This window comes from Neopelma chrysocephalum, unplaced genomic scaffold (genome assembly GCF_003984885.1).
Source record: "Neopelma chrysocephalum unplaced genomic scaffold, ASM398488v2 Primary Assembly neopelma1_96814, whole genome shotgun sequence".
NCBI lineage: Eukaryota > Metazoa > Chordata > Aves > Passeriformes > Pipridae > Neopelma > Neopelma chrysocephalum.
In genome coordinates this window covers 726,953-745,409 of record NW_020925458.1, presented here as the reverse complement: position 1 = coordinate 745,409, position 18,457 = coordinate 726,953, and the positions used below count along the sequence as shown (strand labels likewise).

At 37.3% G+C, this 18,457-nt stretch overlaps 1 protein-coding gene across 3 annotated transcripts in view; it reads right to left on the bottom strand.

Moving 5' to 3' along the window:
* Window positions 1–18,457, bottom strand: part of SMARCA2 (SWI/SNF related, matrix associated, actin dependent regulator of chromatin, subfamily a, member 2) — a 118,768-nt gene that overhangs the window by 88,809 nt on the left and 11,502 nt on the right. For 2 of the 3 annotated variants that reach the window (XM_027709658.1, XM_027709659.1), the window contains exons 2-3: window positions 17,140–17,400; window positions 9,207–9,330 (exon numbers count right to left, since the gene is read on the bottom strand). In XM_027709658.1, the coding sequence (XP_027565459.1) occupies window positions 9,207–9,330; window positions 17,140–17,364 (349 nt within the window). In that variant the 5' untranslated portion in view covers window positions 17,365–17,400. The remainder of the gene's footprint in view (window positions 1–9,206; window positions 9,331–17,139; window positions 17,401–18,457) is intronic. The other variant, XM_027709660.1, reaches the window with a different exon arrangement.

Below are 18,457 nucleotides of genomic sequence, written 5' to 3'. Positions count from 1 at the left end.
GGAAAGACCAGGCAAGACAGAAACAGAGTGAGTTCAATTTAAAGAAGATGATGACAGGAAAGGAAGAAGATTCTGGTGAGGGTATGAAAAATTATACAGTTTAAGAGAAAAAGGAGAAAGTGAGGGGAGGAGTTCAAAAAAAAGGAAGAAAGTTATAATTACTGAAGCTACTTACTAGCTCAATACAAAAATTGTTTATACATCCCTTGGTGATGATAAAAGGAATGGTAAATAATTGTAAATTTATTCCATTTATTCATCTCCTTCCACTAACTTACTTTTTCTCCTAATTTTTTAAAAAGAAAATAGGGGAAAACCTACAGATTCCTCTTGGCGAGCGCACTGCTTTAAAAAAACAACCTCTATGCCACAAAAACAACAACAAAAAAATACAACTACATTACTGTTTTATAGTATAAAATGGGGTTTATTGCAATGTTTATCCATTATTACATTTTTAAATCTCAAGATTAACTTTAAATGGCACCTAATTCAAACTACATTGTTTTCTAAACTACATTTCAAAGAATGGTTTCTTTCCCTCCTCAAGTTATATTGCCCAAGTTATAAATTCCTTAATCATTGACAGATGTCAGACCCAAGATCTTGAAATCCATCTGGACTATAAAAATTTAGAACAGTGGTGTAAGATATTGAGTGTTTGTTTTCAGTCCTGATAGTCTGAGGCACAAGTCTGAGATTATGTTTTGCAAAGAGGAGTTTTCAGAAGTTTTTTGAGCTTTCTAGATATATACTTATTACTTACACTTTCTCTCTCCCTCAAAGTCCTCTGCATTAGGATTCCTAAAACAGGAAACTATGCTTGACAAGAGGAAAAATGAAAAAAAAAATCCCATAAAATACGTCAGAACCTTCCAAACTTCTTGTAAAGGTGTTAAAATGTGGCATTTACAAAATGTAAATTTTGCTATAGCATATGGAAATTTTCCTTTACAGTCTGAAAACTTTCATAAGACAGTGTGATAATACACATAGCCATAAGCTTGTCCTAATAAAGTGTTTATCCTACTTGCTTTTTTCCTGTCCTATTACACATACTCCAATACAGCTGAGCATGCACCCATAAAGATCCACTAATATTGAGTTTAACCACCATATACCATAAATGAAAAAAATGTAAGACACAGTCCACTGGAATGCTTAATATACAGGTAAAGACAGAGAGGTTTTCGAACTCTGCAAACATGCTTTCATCTGCTATGAAGATTTTCAAATGCATTTTTCTGTGGCACACATGAATTTCCAAAGTAAATATTCAGCAGGTTTTTAAATACCTAGCTAATTAATTATTACTTGCTGAACTGCCAAGCACCCCTTCTTCTACATCTTCCACAGAAATTTTTCTCTTCTATTCTGCATGAATCATTGTTTAATTTAACCTTCAGAAAGGAAGATGGCAAAAGCACTGAATGACAACGTGCACAACAGAACAGAAGAAATCTATACACTTGCAAAGGACAATACATAACCTATAATTCTGAAAAATATAGAGAGTAGAAGTCACCCAGGAAATGAGGGCCCAACAGTCCAACCTATTGTTTAAAGCTGTACCAGGTTTCTCCAGAAACAGGTTTCTCTTGTTTGACTTCTAAAAACCTCCAATGACAGTGATTCTTAATCACTCTGAATTTCCTTTCCCTTAAGTCCCATCAGAATCTCACTCACATAATTTGCGACCATTACTTTTCTGCTTTTGCTATGCACCTCTGAGGAGAGTCTGGTCTGCATTCTCCACAATGCTTCAATGGGTCATAGAAGAGGCTACATCAGAAATCTCAGGTTTTCAGCAGTAAAAGCCCCTCTGTTTTCTTAACTGTATGCATAATCAGCAACATAATCACTCTTTTTATCCCTTGCTATCAACTTGTTCAACACACTATCACAGCATGTCATAAACAATGCATATTCTTTCTAATATTATCACTGGCAGAAATCCTAGTCCTAACACATTACCAAACCCAAGTATTTTTGGAGGGAAGACTGTATGCAAAGTTTCTGCTCTAACTGCTTTCTCACTTTAGTTAACAGAAACAAGTAACATCTTTCTTATCTGTTTTAAAGCTGAAGAACCAGAGAGTTAAAAACTGAGAGACCTTTTTCTTCACTTTTAATACTATAATGCAACAGAGAAGAACACATCTGAATGAATTCTAGACCTTGGTAATGAGTATGACACAGAAGGAGTCAAGGTTTTAGTAGTCCAACATGGAATGTTGAACATAGATCTTGACTTGCCACTAAAAATTAAGAAGATTTAAACAATGAAAGTGTCTGAAGATCATATATGTCACATTTTTATGCTAAAACCATTAGCAAGGGTACATTTTTACTCAAGAATGTGACCATAAGAGAATCTGTGGATTAGGAAGATACAGATGGGATTGAAGAAATATAGTCATGTAACTCATTTAACAATCACTTCAACCATCAATTGAAGTTAGTATAAACAACAAAAAAGGAACCAAATACATCTCCACAACACACAGCAGGAAAGCATAACATTTTGGAACACAGTGGAAAATACCTCCTTATTGGACTGAGGCTACAAAGTTTCTTAAGGTAAGCAAAATATAGCATTTCCCTGTCTGTAGTGTGGCCAGGGTTAACAGTTCTTGTGAAACTCTGAACAAAGAGAAAGGTCACATGTGAGCAAGTCACTTAAAATTAGGACTGTAGAAATAAACTGTTGAGGGGTCTTACACTGGCAGGCAGATGAATAAGGTGACAGATCTTTTCTCATCTTTAAAAGGTTGAAACAATTCAGAAGAGAAAGTGTAACTAATTTAAGTAAGGACAATGAACATTGTCTGTGAAGTAGCAGTACCTTAGTGAATTCTGTAAGTTAAACTTTTTTGAAAAGTTTAATACATACTGCAAGATGATAAAAAATAAATACAGATCAAGTCCCAGAATCTTAAATTTATGCAGCCCTTATGTTTCCACGTACAAACAGCAAGGAAAGACAGCCAAACAACTCAAATTGTGCTGTATTTCACTGCTATATCACAGTGATTTTATTTAATTTGCTCCAAAACCTGGAAAAATACAGAAACTGTTAATTTCAGTCCATTCATATATTTTTATGAATTATTTAAAATATATTTTATTTTATATAAATATAAATATTTGGCTTGTCTTTTTTCTCCCAGTCCTCTTACAAAGTCAAGTCTAACCATAATTTTAATCTTCTGAATAACTGTTTAACAGCTTAACAATTTACCATAAATTTCATATTTTTCATATAAATACTGTGAATTTCAGCACAGTTGATTCACAGAGGCTGAAGGCAGTTTCTAACACAATTCAGATTCAGTTAAATGCAGTAAGTTTACTACTTAAACAGCTAAATATGAAGTTGGAGTGATGGATTTTCCTTCCATTTAACCTATTAGCATCAAAAGAAAGGTATTAAGACTCAACAGGGACATCGTGTGTAACTTCAAGAAATGAAAATTTGCTACCAAAACCAGTCAGGAATGTTACCCTTTGTCCAATTTGGCACTAGGAGTGGAAAGGATTAACTGTTGAGGAGAAAGATACCAATTCATAGTATTTTCCCCATAAATTAACATCAGACTCCTGAAAATCATCCTATTGCAGTAAGCAATAAAAATGTACCAATCTCTCTGAGATAGTAACACTTTCTTTCTGCATGACTAGCATCTCACTGAGCACCAAGAAAATACAAATCCATGAAATGAAGCTGCATACCTTAACTTAGTAATTATTGTTAAAAAAAGGTAAAAATCTCAGAACAGTAACTGTCATTCAAACAGTGTAAAAGCACTTAAATAAAATTACAAAATTTTTGCAGATTTAACCTCTGAAGTGTTTCTGATTTTCTCATCACTCATCTCACCTCAAAAAACATAGACCATAAGAATCACTACTTCCAAAATTTTCTCTTGCTGTTCATTCACAACTGAATGCTTGATTTACATAAATCATACCTACAACTGTACGTGCAGTTTGCCAATTTCTTTCTAATTTATCACTCACTAATTTGTGAGCATATATTTTATAAAAAAACTTGCTTTTTACTTAGAGACAATCTTTTGCAAGACTTTCTTCTTTTAAAAAAATACTAAAAAGACTGTTATTGGAACATTTGACATTTAAATGAAATCTCATTTTGCGATCACTTCCAACTGTAAACTGCATACAGAAGGACTGCGGCCTACACATTTATCACAACTGTTCCACTCAAATCTCTAAGAACTGGAGCATTTTATGAAGACTATCCATCTTCGTATTCTTTCCATTGTTTCCTACTCTAACTTACCAGTTCTTCTCAGAATCTTGGAGCCTGTAATCAGGAAGATTTCTGTCAAAAAGGCACCCTTACAGCTACAACAGTCTATCTAACTTGTCTAAAACAGACCAGACTTTTAGCCTCTAAACAAACTTCTCCCTTTGGTCTATTGAACAGAAGAGAAAGACATTCAGTGTTGACTTAACTTTCATATGACACAAAACCTACCACAAATACTTTGGTAATCTTTCTCCAAAAAGGTTAAATTATCTTCATTGAGATACAGATATTTAATACAGTCTGAATTCACCTAATTTAACTTTGCAGGAACTGAATTACACTATCCCCCCCAACTCCCCTTCCACACACACTTTTTTCTCCCTTAAAGATAAAGGTTCCATCTACTGCAAGCCTTTCTACCATCTGGGAATGCGCAGACTGATCAAATCTTCTTTTAATTCTCTCTCAAAAAGAATAAAAAATAGAGTTTAACATTCTCCAGGAAAAAAAACAATCAAACAAACAAAAAAACCCTCCAAAACCCAAACCCAAAACTAAAAAGAAACCCATCTTCCAAGTTTCAAGTAATTTCTTTATTTGTCTTTTAAGTAAAGTGCAATTTTACAGAATCATTAGGACTGGAAGGGACTTCTCAAGGCCACTCAGACCAATCCCCTGCTCAAATGGTCAGCTACCTGTTGGGTTTTGACTATCTATCTCCAAGCACGGCAACTACACATACTCTCTGGGCAACCTACTGTATTATTCAGTCACATTTACAGAAAAAAAGTGTTTTCATATGTCCCAATTGAGTTTCGTGTGTTCAGTTTATACCCACTTTCTATTCTTTGGTCACTGATACTCACTGCAAAGACTCTGGCTTCCTCTTTGTCACTCTGTCCCATCAGATATTTCCAAGTCTTCTTTTTTTCAGGCTATGCAGTTTCAGCTCACTCAGTCTCTCCTCATACAAAAGATGCTTCACATATTTGATGCTACTTTAAACAATTCTCAACAACTTTCTGAACTGCAGATACTAGAATGGAATATAATACCAAAGTACAGCCCTCAGCTAATTCATTAGAAAAGATGATGCAATTCCTTAATTAATAGCCTCCTGATTCTGTATGCAGGTAGTACATTCCACCTCATGGTTGGAAAAACTGTACATGACAATACTCTTTTAAGTCTGATAAAATAATCAAAACTCTTTTCAATCTTTCTCATTTGTGTGATAAGAGTTTATACCACTATACAGTAAACTACCTTGCTCCTAGATATACAATGTTGTTGGTTGTGCTAAAATGTATGCTAGAAAAATAAGCACATTCTCCTCAGGCTCTGATCAGCCTTTGTAACAAACTTATTCATTATTTAGTGCCAAACCCCTGTGCTATCTGCAAATTCTATCAGCATTGATTTTAAACTTTTTTCCAGATCACAAATACATGGAACAGCACTGAAGCAAAACAGAACCTTTCTGAAAGACTACTAGAAAATCCACAATCAGATGATTATCATCTAGTTAGAGTTAAGCTTATAATCTGTCACTTAACTAGCTTAATATATTAGTGTAGATTATATTGCTTTTACCTAGTGATACCTAGCGATATACAGTGACAAGCCAAGCACCTTTATATAACTCTATCTAACTTCTATCAGTCAGTCAAGGTTTTTCTATCATTTACTGCTACTAGCTTTAACAATGAATAGAGAAGCCCATTCACAGGCCAGGATCCTTTATCCGGACAACTGTACAAATACTGTACTGCACTAAGTTATGTATCACACCTGTCTACAGGTTAATAAATCAATTTAGTTTATGATCTCTTCAAAAATAAGAGATTTGTTTGATCAGCATATAAAATAATATAGTAATATTATATTTACATAATATATAATAGTAAATGTCAATCTAAAGGCTGACTTCATGCAATTCAGAAGGATTTGGACAAGCTCAAGAATTGTGACTACGAGAACCTCATGAGGTTCAACAGGGCCAAGTGTAAGGTCCCACACAAGGGTCAAGGCAATCCCAAGGACCAATACAGGCTGGATGCGGGGACTGAGAGCAGTCCTGCCAAGACAGACTTGAGGGTGCTTGTGAACAAGAAGCTTTACATGACCTGGCAATGTGCACTTGTAGCCCATAGAGTAAACCACATCCTGGGCTCATCAAAAGCAGCGTGACCAGAAGGTTTTTTCTGCTCTGCTCTTCTAAGACCCTATCTGGAGTACTACGTACAGCTTTGGAACTCTGAGCAGAGGAAAGATGGATCTGTTGGAGTGGGTCCAGAGGAGGGCCATGAAGATGATCAGAGGTCTGGAGAACCTCTTCTATGAGGACAGGCTGAGAGAGTTGGGGTTGTTCAGCCTGGGGAAGAGAAGGTTCCAGGAAGACCTTATTGCGACCTTTCAAAACTTAAAGTGACTTACAAGAAAGATGGAAAGAGACTTTTAAGGACCTGTAGTGACAGGAGGAATGGTTTTAGACAGTAAATTCAGACTAGCTAAAAGGAAGACTTCTTTTTTTTAATGAGGGTGGTCCAACACTGGCACAGGTTGCCCAGAGTAGTGGTACATGCCACATCCCTGGAAACATTCAAGGTCAGTTTGAACGCGTTCTGAACAATCTGATCTAGTTGAAGATGTACCTGCTCATTGTAAGGGGGTTGGACTAAATGACTTTTAAAGGTCCCCTTCCAACCCAAACCATACTATGTTTCTATGATTCTGTGATTTTTCCATAAAACTATTGTCAAATACCTGAATTATAGACAATGCCACATAAAATTAAAAGACAATGTTCTTTGATTTTACTTAGAATATTTAACTGATAAATGGCCATTCTGCTTATGCTTCCAAACTAATGGCCAAAGTTTAGAGTGATCTATTTCCTGAGGTTTTAAACTTCTTCATCTACTTTCCCCAAAACACCCCAAAAATATTACTTGGTGCATATTTAGCTACTTCAACTTGAGGCCTGCAAACAATAAGCCATGAAAAAAATGGATCTTGAACTAATAAGGTGTAATTTCTATTTGACATGCATGTTGTTAAAAATTGTACATAACTGTGTACTGCAAGCTCAACAATCAGATATTTCTAAGAAAGTGAACCTTATAGTAAATCTTGTTTTCTAAGAATGTACCATACATAACTTAAGATTTTGTCAGGATTTGAAGAGTTACCAGGCACCTTTCCATGGATTCTCAAAGAACTGATACTGTCCTTTTGCCATGAGCGTGGGCATCGTTAAACTCACTCTCTTTTACCACCTTGCATATTTCCACAAAACTTGTAAAAACACAAGTGTCCTACACAACCCTAATGTTGTGGGATATCAGACAAAAAGTATCCAGTTGGTTGGAAGTCTATTAAGGAACCTGGTTTTCTGTCTTGGATCTGTAAACTAACGGGGAGAAAATATGAAGTCAGCAAATGGGACTTTGCCCAACTGGTATCAAAACAGCTTCAAGTGCCATCGCCATTTTTTGTGGAAAAGATAATTATGTAAGAATAAAAAATGGAGACACAGAGGCAAAGAAAGCTAAAACGTTCCTCTATGATGCCAAGAAGAGTATTTGAAATATTAGAACATGTGGGGGCTTTTCTGACCATTTCTTTTAAAAGCCTGCTCCACATTACAGTAATGTCTATTTACCTTGTAACAGTTGACAGCATACACCAAAAAGAGAGCAGGGATCTGCAGTCTTTAGCCTGGCAGAGCTGCTACAAATACAATCACCTTTTTGCAGAGCAAAACTACCTGGCAGTCTAATCTCAGCCAGCACAGATAAGAAAACAACTCAGAAGCTGCTTGTATTTGAAGCATTTACAATTCATGCTCTTGTATTTTCAGCACATAATGTTTGAATTTGACCCATCTTCATCATCAGACTAAATGCTCTCTTCATTTCATCACATGTAAAATGTCCTCTGAATGCAAAGCCAAGTAAAATTTTCTCTCAAATGATCATGCTTGCATCTTGTTGAAATCAATGAGAAAATTTCACCTGATGAAGAATTTGCCTCTGCAAAGTCAGTTGTTTTACCTAACTGATATTGAAAGGGTTAATAGAAAATTTACTTTCTAATTATCAAGGTCCCAGAATGGGATTCAGCTGACCAATTAAAGTCTAGTGGTTCAGTCACATCCCACTGAAAAGTCACAAAGCAGTTCAGGCTCAGTTATTTTGCTGATCTGTATCTGGTTTTTTCCTTTCAACATTTCTCCTATCCTATGTAATACAAACATGTAAGTACATCAAACATCTGTGTAGAGTGTGTCACACCAAGAGCCTAATTTCATTTGGGATTCTTCAGATGTTGCTGTAACATAATTAACCATGCAATATACAAAGCCTTATCTGCTGAACTTATTAATAGTAGCAGGTGTTTCCAACATACCAGGCAGCTCATGTCCTTTTATGTTGCAGACTATAAGACACAAAGAAGGCATGTAGCAATGTGTTAAAAGGAGTTTCTATTTTCTGGCATAAAAAACATTGGAAAGAACTTTGATCAGCGCTTTAACAAAGTGTTAAAATAACTTTCTCCAGGTTTGCTTGAGTTCTTCTCTCTCATAACTTCTTCACCAAAGCATTAATCATATTCAATGCATTTACATTTAAGATAGCCACATAAGATAGGAGATAACTAGATGGAGGTTTTTTTAGAGATGTGAACTGAAATCTGTGATAGATTTTGTTGAATTACTTGTCCCAGCCACAGGCTTGAACCTTAGCTATTTTCCACCACATGACTGATGGACACTCCAGAAAGCAAAGGGATTCAGTTATTCTCATTGCCCTGTTTAGCCTTTCCAAACAAAGCTGAAAGGAAATAATTGGAAATCTGTTACATGCAACTACAGGCTCTTTGTGGAGCAAAGAGACCCCAAAATCACACAGCATGCACAGTAAGGATAAACCTTGGCTATGCTGGTCCATTGGACTCTGAGGTGGGCCCATTCCAGGATGAGGAGGTCGCATACTCTTCATGGAGCCACAATGAACATCTTCAACCATTCCTTTTTCGTGCAAGCCATCAATAGACTGTGAAAACAAAATAAGTATTTATACAGAGATAATATACAAATCCACTATAAAAATTGGAAGGACTTTAACTCAAAATCTAAACATACACATGAAGAGTAAAAACAATGAAAACTTTTACCCTGGAATCAGACATCTGAGGAAGCACAGAACACCATTAGACTGCTTGTTCCTGTTTCTTTTCTGCCCTTTTTTTTTTCTCTCCTTATGAACTGTTTGGCAATGGCAGAGAGGCAAAGTGTCCAAATACAAACACACAAACTGTATTGGGCTCATATTACAAAGCAGTGTAACACACACTAACTTATGAAAGTACAGCCTGTGGCTTGGCTTGAGTTATTTTTAGCACAAACTTTGCCCTTTCAGTCATTGCTCTACTGGAATGTCCCAAAAACTGTTTCTCTTCAAAAACAAGGAGAACATTGCAGGAGACAACCTCATCTTTACCGGCAAAAACAAGGATAGGCAGTCAAGGAAGGGAAAACAATACTTGTGCTCTCTGTAGCTCCTGTCACCCCATTCACTCATCAAAAATTACAGTTCCCAAGGTACTTGAAATGCAAAACAGGTCCAAGTGCCCAAAAAACACACTGAATGCATGCTGGGCACTAAAAAAGGCTCCGTTACAGAAACTGAAGGAATCTGAAAGTGAAAATAGGGGAAAAATATCAACAGAAAGAAGATGTCTTAAGAAAATAATTAAGTTTTACCTAAAAGCAAAAATTACATCATACCCCTAACTAGGGAAGAGATTAAGCTCCTGAACTTCTAACTTAGAGCTCTGCAAGGCTTTGCATTAGGAAAGAACAGCCTGACATCACTCTCTAGAGAAATACGCAGCTCTGCCTCTCTCTAACACACGCGCAAACTCACGCTAAATATTGCTCTTACTAAACCCTACTGTTAATGGAGATCTTGCTGTCTATTTCATCTAAATGCACACCTATTTATTGAGAATTCTTTATAAAATGAGAGATAAAATAACTTACTACAGTGGAAAATACAGAGAGCTAACCAAAAGAGAGTGCAAGTAGCTATCTATGTCAACTCAGGAAAAAAAAGTGACACATTTCTTATTTTTGAGTAATTTGTTTCACATGACTCACTTTAAACAGAACTAAGCATAGGTTATGCTTTCTACAAAGTAAAAAAAAATTCTAAATTTCAATTTGTAAACCCTTCATATAAATTTTCTACTTTCCATTGCAATCTCCAGATTTGACTGCAAGCACCTGTAAACATATGGAATTTTTTTTGTTGTTGTTTATCAACATTTCTTAAGGATTTCACTATAATTTTTCTGTATCAGAACTATGGGTTAAAAGGAGGAAAGTTACGAAAAAGGAGAAGTAAAATGGATTTTTCATGTTTCATTAATTCATTTAGTTGTCATGACAGTATAAAAATATTTTTGAAAAGAACTTGTATCTGAAAAACACCCACTACTCAAGAAGTTATTTTTGATTACAAGAACTAGGGATACAGAGCAGAAACATTGAGACAGATGACTGACACATTAAAAATAGTTCCATTTCGCTAACCAAGTAAATCCCAATGCCCTTTTCTGAGGCATGAAGATCCCTCCCTCTCTTTGCCCTGACTTACAAAGATAACCAACACAGAAGAGAACACTCAGTTCACATTCTGCCTGCACTAGCTGAGTAGTACAGAAACCAAAACACGGTAAAGCTGGATACATTTTGTCATGGTATGTGTCGAGGACTAAATCTTTAGAGCCATCAAGAGGAGAAGAAAACTGCAAGGGAAATTTGATCTGATTTCCAGAACAGAAGGCTCTAGCTGGACACATCTGTGGTGTGACTGCTGGGATGGGTTTCATGGCACTAGTAGGTGACAGCCATGAAACCTCTGTGAATCCTGGCAGCTCTGGATGGGACTACGACGGGACACAGCATGCATACATCAGAAGTACCAGCACACAGAGGGTGGGGAAAGGAGCTGGTGTTAACAAAGAACAGCAGTGAAGAGAAAAACAAATATGGGGCCTTTCATAAAGAGAACTCAAAAAAAAAAATCGAACAGGAACAGAGGTAAAGAAACATGATCATACAATAAAACATGAATTGAAGGAATGCTTCTATGAAAAGAATTGATCAAAAGGACAGGATTTTGTAAGATAAGGTTTATCCACATTAAAAAAACTGTAGAAAACTGAAATGCTTCAAGTCTAATAGAAAGGAGTCTAAATAAAGGAAGAAAGGGGTTTGCTTCTGTGTGTTTGCAAAAATTATGCTGTAAAAAAAATGAAAACTAAATTAATTAGAACTCATTAATCAGTTTTTTACAAAATATGAAGATAGCATATATTTCTCTGAAGACAAAAATAGTTTTAATGATCATACTGTTCCTAGTGTATGCAGAGACTGGTATTTCCAAGAATATATTTCATCTAAAAGCACCTCTATTGACTACAGACAAAACATCCAAAATAGGGAAGACAATTCAGTAGGGAACAGCAGTGGACCAAAAGAACTGAAAAACAGTTATTTTCTGTAACTTTTTGAATCACTGTATAGTTACAGAGTCAGAGGATAACTTCAAATCTATGTAACAGGTTAAAAATTACAGAAGGAACCTTACACACGATGTAATTTCTGCAAATTCTTCAGTCCTCTATGAATTATTAAAGCTATCTTCCACAATGACACTGTTGGGATACCAATAAAGCACTACCAGCCCACTGGGATACTTGTTTTATTTTATTCTTTTAATATGACAGAAGGAGAACAGGAATGTGAGACATACTCAACTTCGAGTAGACATTACTGTTTTGATTGGTCCCAGTAAGGACAAGCACTGAACAGGCCAGATATATAAACAATGCTTCTAGAAAATAGAGTGAGGGATGAACTTCAACTGAATGCAAGCACACACCTACATACTTGGTAGACTTACACAATGTCTAATGCATAAGAAGCATTCTGCCTACAGTGCTTTTATTCTGAATTTAGTAACAAAGGTCTTTTAACAGACAGTACCACATCATGGTTTGACCTATTTCCAGGTAAACTGTCTGATTACGGTTTCTTTGTTTCCATCCACCTTCTTAAAAACCAACCAACCAACCAAGAAAACAGCCTTAAAATCAAAAACTGAGTACTGAACTAGATTTCTTCTAAATCATCTCTAAACAAACAAAATTACACAGATCAAACAGCAATGCATTGTCATGTAACTGCCACATAACTACACATAACTACACAGAATGCATCACTGATGGACAACCAGTCTGACTGTGGTTGCAGTAGGGAATTGGTCAACATTTCCATTAACCTCTTACAAATCACTGAATCACCATTTTACATGAGTTCTCTTGATTTTTCGAAGTTGACATTGATATTTCCTTTCTTTATTCACTAATGTAGACACAAACAAAACAATGCATGGAACATGTCTGCTAACAAATAAGGTGTTACTTCCAGAACCACAGCAGAACTGTTATGATTCTCAGAACGCCTACTGTGCATACATCTGTTAGCCAACAATATTTGAAATGAGAAACCATTTGCCTTCTGTTTTAATGGAACATCTAACGTATTTACTAAAAACTACCGTATTTGTGAACAACTTTTTCTCTCCCCTTTTCTCTCATTCACCAAAACCAGTAATATTGTCCATGACATCACAGTAATTCTTCCGCAGTCAGTAATCATTTACACCCCTTTACAAATTCATAAAAGAAGTGATTATCATCAGGTTACAATTAATTGAAAGAGAAAATAAACCAAGAGTTCACAGTGCTACATCCACCCTCAAGTGAGAACCCTGCAACTTAAAAAGCTATACTTTTGTCATAACTAAGACATAACTAAGCAGTTAAAATCGTGGGGCCCAGCTACTGTGTAAAGAGCATACAGAAGGCTGTATCATAGAATCATGGAATGGCTCAGGTTGGAAGCGACCTACAAGATCATCTAGTTCCAACCCTCCTTCTGTGGACATGGACACCTTTCTCTAGACCAGGGTGCTCAGAGCTCCATTCAACCTGGTCTCATACACTTCCAGGGATGGGGCATCCCTGGGCAATCTGTTCCAGTGCCTCAGCAGTCTCACGTGAAGAATTTCTTCCTATTATCTCATGTAAACCTACTCTCAGTTTGGTATGATTCCTCCTTGCGCTGTCACTACATGCTCTTGTAAAAAGCCCCCCTCCACCTTCCTTGTAGGCTCCCTTCAGCTACTGGAAGGTCGCAATGAGGTCACGTCAAAGCCTTCTCTTTTCCAAGCTAAACAAAACCAATTCTCTCAGCCTTTCCTCACAGGAGAGGTGCTCCAACCCTCTAATCATCTGGGTGGTCTCCTCTGCACTCACTCCAACAGGCCTCTGTCCTTCCTGGGCTGGTGACTCCAGAGCTGGATGTAGTGTTCTAGGCAGGCTCTCACCAGAGCAAAGGGGCAGAATCCTCTCCTGCTGGCCACACTGCTTTTGATGTAGTCCAGGATACAACTGGCTTTCTGGGCTGTGAGCACACATTGCTGGGTCATGTCCAGCCTCTCATCCACCACCACTCCCAAGTCCTTCTCAGTAAGGCTGCTCTTGATCTGTCACCCCCTAGCCTGTATTGATACCTGTATTGCCCTGACCCACGTGCAGCACTTTGCACTTGGTCTTACTAAACCTCCCGAGATTCCCATGACTCACTTCTCGAATTTGTCCAAGTCCCTCTGGATGGCATCCCATCCTTCAGGTGTGACAACTGCACCCTTCATCTTGCTGTCCCCTGCGAATTTGCTGAGGGTGCACTCATTCCCTTTTTCTATGTCATTAATGAAGATATTAAGTAACACTGGGCCCCTGAGGGACATCACTTGTCCCTAATGAGCTGTTGATCACTACCCTCTGGATGCAGCTGTCCAATGACTTTCTCATTCATCTAACAATCCACTCACTGAATTAATCTCTCTACAATTTAGAAAGAAGGATGTTGTGGGGTACTGTGTAAAAGGCTTGATCAGTTCAGACTAAAATCATATAACCTGATGTTTTGCCCCCAGAGGAACTTCTATGTGGATGCTGAGAAAAAGTAAGACTAGGGCAACCAATGTAACAATGTTTTCTTTTAATATCTTCATGCTTCCAAGTATTTTTTCCTCACAAGACTCTCTGAGACTGTTATGGTTTGTCCATTTAGTGGTACCCTCCAGAGACTTCCTAAGTACTTCTCCTTAAATGTAGTTGTCATGCATCCAAGATACACTTCAGTAAAATTTGGAACTGTAAGTATTTTCCTGAAAATTTGATTGCTAGTCAAAAGACTACTTAAGAAACTATCAAGAAAAATAGTTACTTTATTGTTTCTATCCAAACTGCATTATGTAAATCTATAGTAAATTTTCCTGTGGAGGGTTTTCTGGTTACTAAGTGAATATACAGTACTTCATTTTCATATTAACAGTCGTTAAGTAAACATACTTTGAGAATTATGATTTATTAATATCAATTTGTTTCAGTGTTTTAGCTATTGACTGATACTTTAGATTTATTTTTAAAACTTTTATGCATCATATTATTGTTTTTAAGCTAGACAAACATCTAACGCAGAACAAAGTTGTTTCACTACTTAGTTTTTGCATTTTAAAAGAACCACATCCCACTGCATATACTGGATGTGTACCCCACAAGCAATTGTGTAACTGACACGCTTTATGTGCCATCTCCCATTTTTTACTGCATCTTACTAGGAAAAAAAAAGTGTTACGTTACATCATGACTTGAAGTCAAACTGGTTTACATAGCACCGAGTATAAAAAAACATTTATTTGGTCAAATTGCAGGTGGCTAACTAGTTTTTTAATTACATTGAATAACACTGAAATAATATTTGCAAATTAGTCTAGAAGCCCCCTTCCACAGCACTTCTTAAACAGACCCTTCCATCAGTCATCACAATACACTATTTCTGGGGTTGCACAGGAAAACAGACCTGAAAATTCATCTAGACTGAAAAGATAACCAAAATTTTATTTCATTTTTTCTTTTTTTCACTTCTATCACCTCAACAGACCCATCTGCTCAGTCATACACATGAAGACATGCTGGAACCTGTGAATGGGCAATCTTAGAGGGCAGCAAGGCTGTGAAGCGAGACTTATGAAGTTACAGTCTTCGTTCCAATATCACAATCAAGGTAGAGTAATTTACTACAGCTATACTGACTGATGATCTTTGAATTAGCTATCCAGACTCTTTGTGGAGCATTTTTCAAAACATTTCAGTGCCACCTCAGTGGAAGAATTTCTACTTTGGCTCACAGAACCTTGTGAGATGCCTTCTGAAGTCTCTGAAAGAACTTTGTGGGATGACATTTGTTGGTTTGTTTCTAATTCTGACATAGGATTAAATGGCTGATATAACAGGATGTATCAGTTAAAAACATAATGTGTGGGGCATTCAACCATTCTATGGAAAATTCCTGGTGCCACCCTCTTCTTCTACAGGTACGGAATCACTTAAAAACAGAAAGAAATGAGAGAACTGAAGGGTGTAAGAACCCTGGCTATGAAGTCTGAAGACAGAGTTCTGGAAAGCTGGGCTGTAACTGACCCCCAAAACAAAGAAATGCCAATTGCAAATGTCTAATCTGGCTAACAGCTAAATCACATGCTTCAAGATTCAAATGAAAAAGTTATAGTTACTGCATGTACTCTCAAGAGATTACACAGTTCAGTACAAATGGGCAGCTGGATGATGGCCTCCTTTCTTTCAGCTGTCTTTGTGCTATTAAAAATACATAGTTCTTCATGTAAAAGACAGTAGTCCCTCCTGACTGAACGTTGTTTTAATATATGAAACTGGTTAGTATGTGAAAATGTCAACATGAATAAGATGCCAGTTCATGAGGAAAATTAAAATGTGTTCATAGTACTTTAAAACTATTTTTATTATAAATTTCTTTTCTCTTTATGCACAAACAATTCTAAGTGGAATCAACAATAGTTACCAAAATGTTTTCAATATCTTTACTCTGTAAGCTGCTAATACATATTTCTGAGTAGAACAACATCGCAAATGAAATTCTCCTAAACTCTAAATCTCTGGTATACACCAAACAAAAATGACAAGAGGAAAGAGACTGTTCTCACAAAAGAATTTCCACACAAGCAAGCATTTCCTCAAAGTAAAAAACGATTAATGACAGTCTAAGCACACATGCAATTTTAAATGTTTAACAACCACCACTGAAGTCCAATTATTCACATGTTTTACATGACATAGTTTCATAATCCTTTATAAGATGGAGTCTTCATAAAATAGCTTGAAACCCACATTTTTAAACCACATTTTCAGTAGGGAAGAGTAAACAAATTTGTAGAGAACAAACCCTTTAAGAGACGAAAATACTAGGTTTTGGTTTTGGGGTTTTTTTTTAAAGAATAACAATTTCACGCAAAACTAAAAACCATCCCAAAAAACATGGTATGTACAAATAGACAAGCGGGAAAAAAAGAAAAAAAAGTGGTTAGAATAGTCTACCTTAGGGTTTTAACACTGTAATTCATTTTTTCTCCCTAGTAATGTCTATCTTACTAAGAAGTACAGTTTACAAATGAAGATTTGCAAACTACTAACACTATAGCTCAAACTAGTCTACTAAGAACAAGGAAACTGTATTTAATCTCATACATGACTAATATTTAGTAATAAAAACAGAAGTAGGAGTGTAGCTGAAGTTTTGCAGGTGATACACAATGTGTAACAGCAGTTATGCAGGTTCTAAATGTAGTAAGTAGTTTTTTTGATCAGTGGAGAGAAGTTTAGGGAAATAAGGTTCACTTGTAAGCTATTACCTTATGCATTTGGTGGATGCCTTCCTGTGGATAATCGGTAGGCCCCATTGTTGGCATTGGATGCGGGACACTGGGCGGACCAGGACTTGGCCCCATCATGCTGTGAACGGAGCCAGGAGATGGCCCTGGTCCTGGGCTAGGTCCTAGAATTGGTCCAGGTGAAGGTCCTGGTCCAGGAGAAGGACCAGGATGAGGCATGGTGCCAGGGTCTGTAGGCGTGGACATCTATTTTCTGTCTCCTTTTCAATTAGCAGAATAGGTCTAATAACAAAAGAAAACAAAACAAAAACAAAACCACAATTTCTATGTGACATAAGGGGCATTGAAAAAAATTTAATAAAATTGTTACGCACAGACACACACACACATGCAAGCTGTCATCAGCAGAAAATGCTTAAATGATCCTTAATGTTGCCCACTGGCTTGCTCATTCTTCTACAAGCTCAATAGAAGGATAAGGATCCTGACAGTTCCATCCATTTCTCGATGTCTGTATGTTACTCACAGAACAAAACAGTTGGCATGCTATGAGAAACATCTACCAGAAACAACGGCAGTTGAACTGACTTGCTATCATCAGACACGTCATGTGGGGTCAAGCACCGCACTACTAAAAGCAGGCAAGAGAGCTGGGCGCCTCTGTGACCCATGCGTTCAAAAATCTCTCCCTGAAAAGCGACAACTGCCCTGAAATCCATACTTATAAAACTCACGGTAATGCAGCAAAACCAGCATTAAGAGGGTTATTAAGACTGTTTTCTGATCTTTTTTTTCGTCTGCCCCAGAGACCCACACAGCGCCAGCACTGACAGCAGCAGATTTAAACATGGCCTAACCGCTCCCAGCCGTCCCTCACCAAGGCCAACAGCTCTGGTGCAGAGCCATGGATCGCAGCAAGCATGGCTGGAGCAAGGAGAAGCACAGGAGAGCGCCAACACCCATGTGAAGCTGGCAGCTTGCCCTAGAACGGCTAACTCGATGTGAGTGGAGCCAGCAAGAATGGTGGCTGCTCCCACTCTCATAAGGGGCCCAGAGACAGTGAGAGCGACCAGGGCACACTGGCAGGGCTCTGAACACACCCAGCAGTTGGTGAAGAAGAGTGCAGTCTTACTACAAGTAACCATTCCCACAAGTATGGTTTTGACATGCCACAGAGCTCATTTCCCCATAACTGCACCAGTCACTAAACCAGCAGTGTCAGAACCCTCCAGTCAGCCTCATGGTAGATGTAGCTCTCTGGGACCCAGGTTGCTAGGAGTGCCTAATGCCTCTCCATTAGGCTGTGGCTGACAATCATTCCTTTCACAGAAGATGTGCT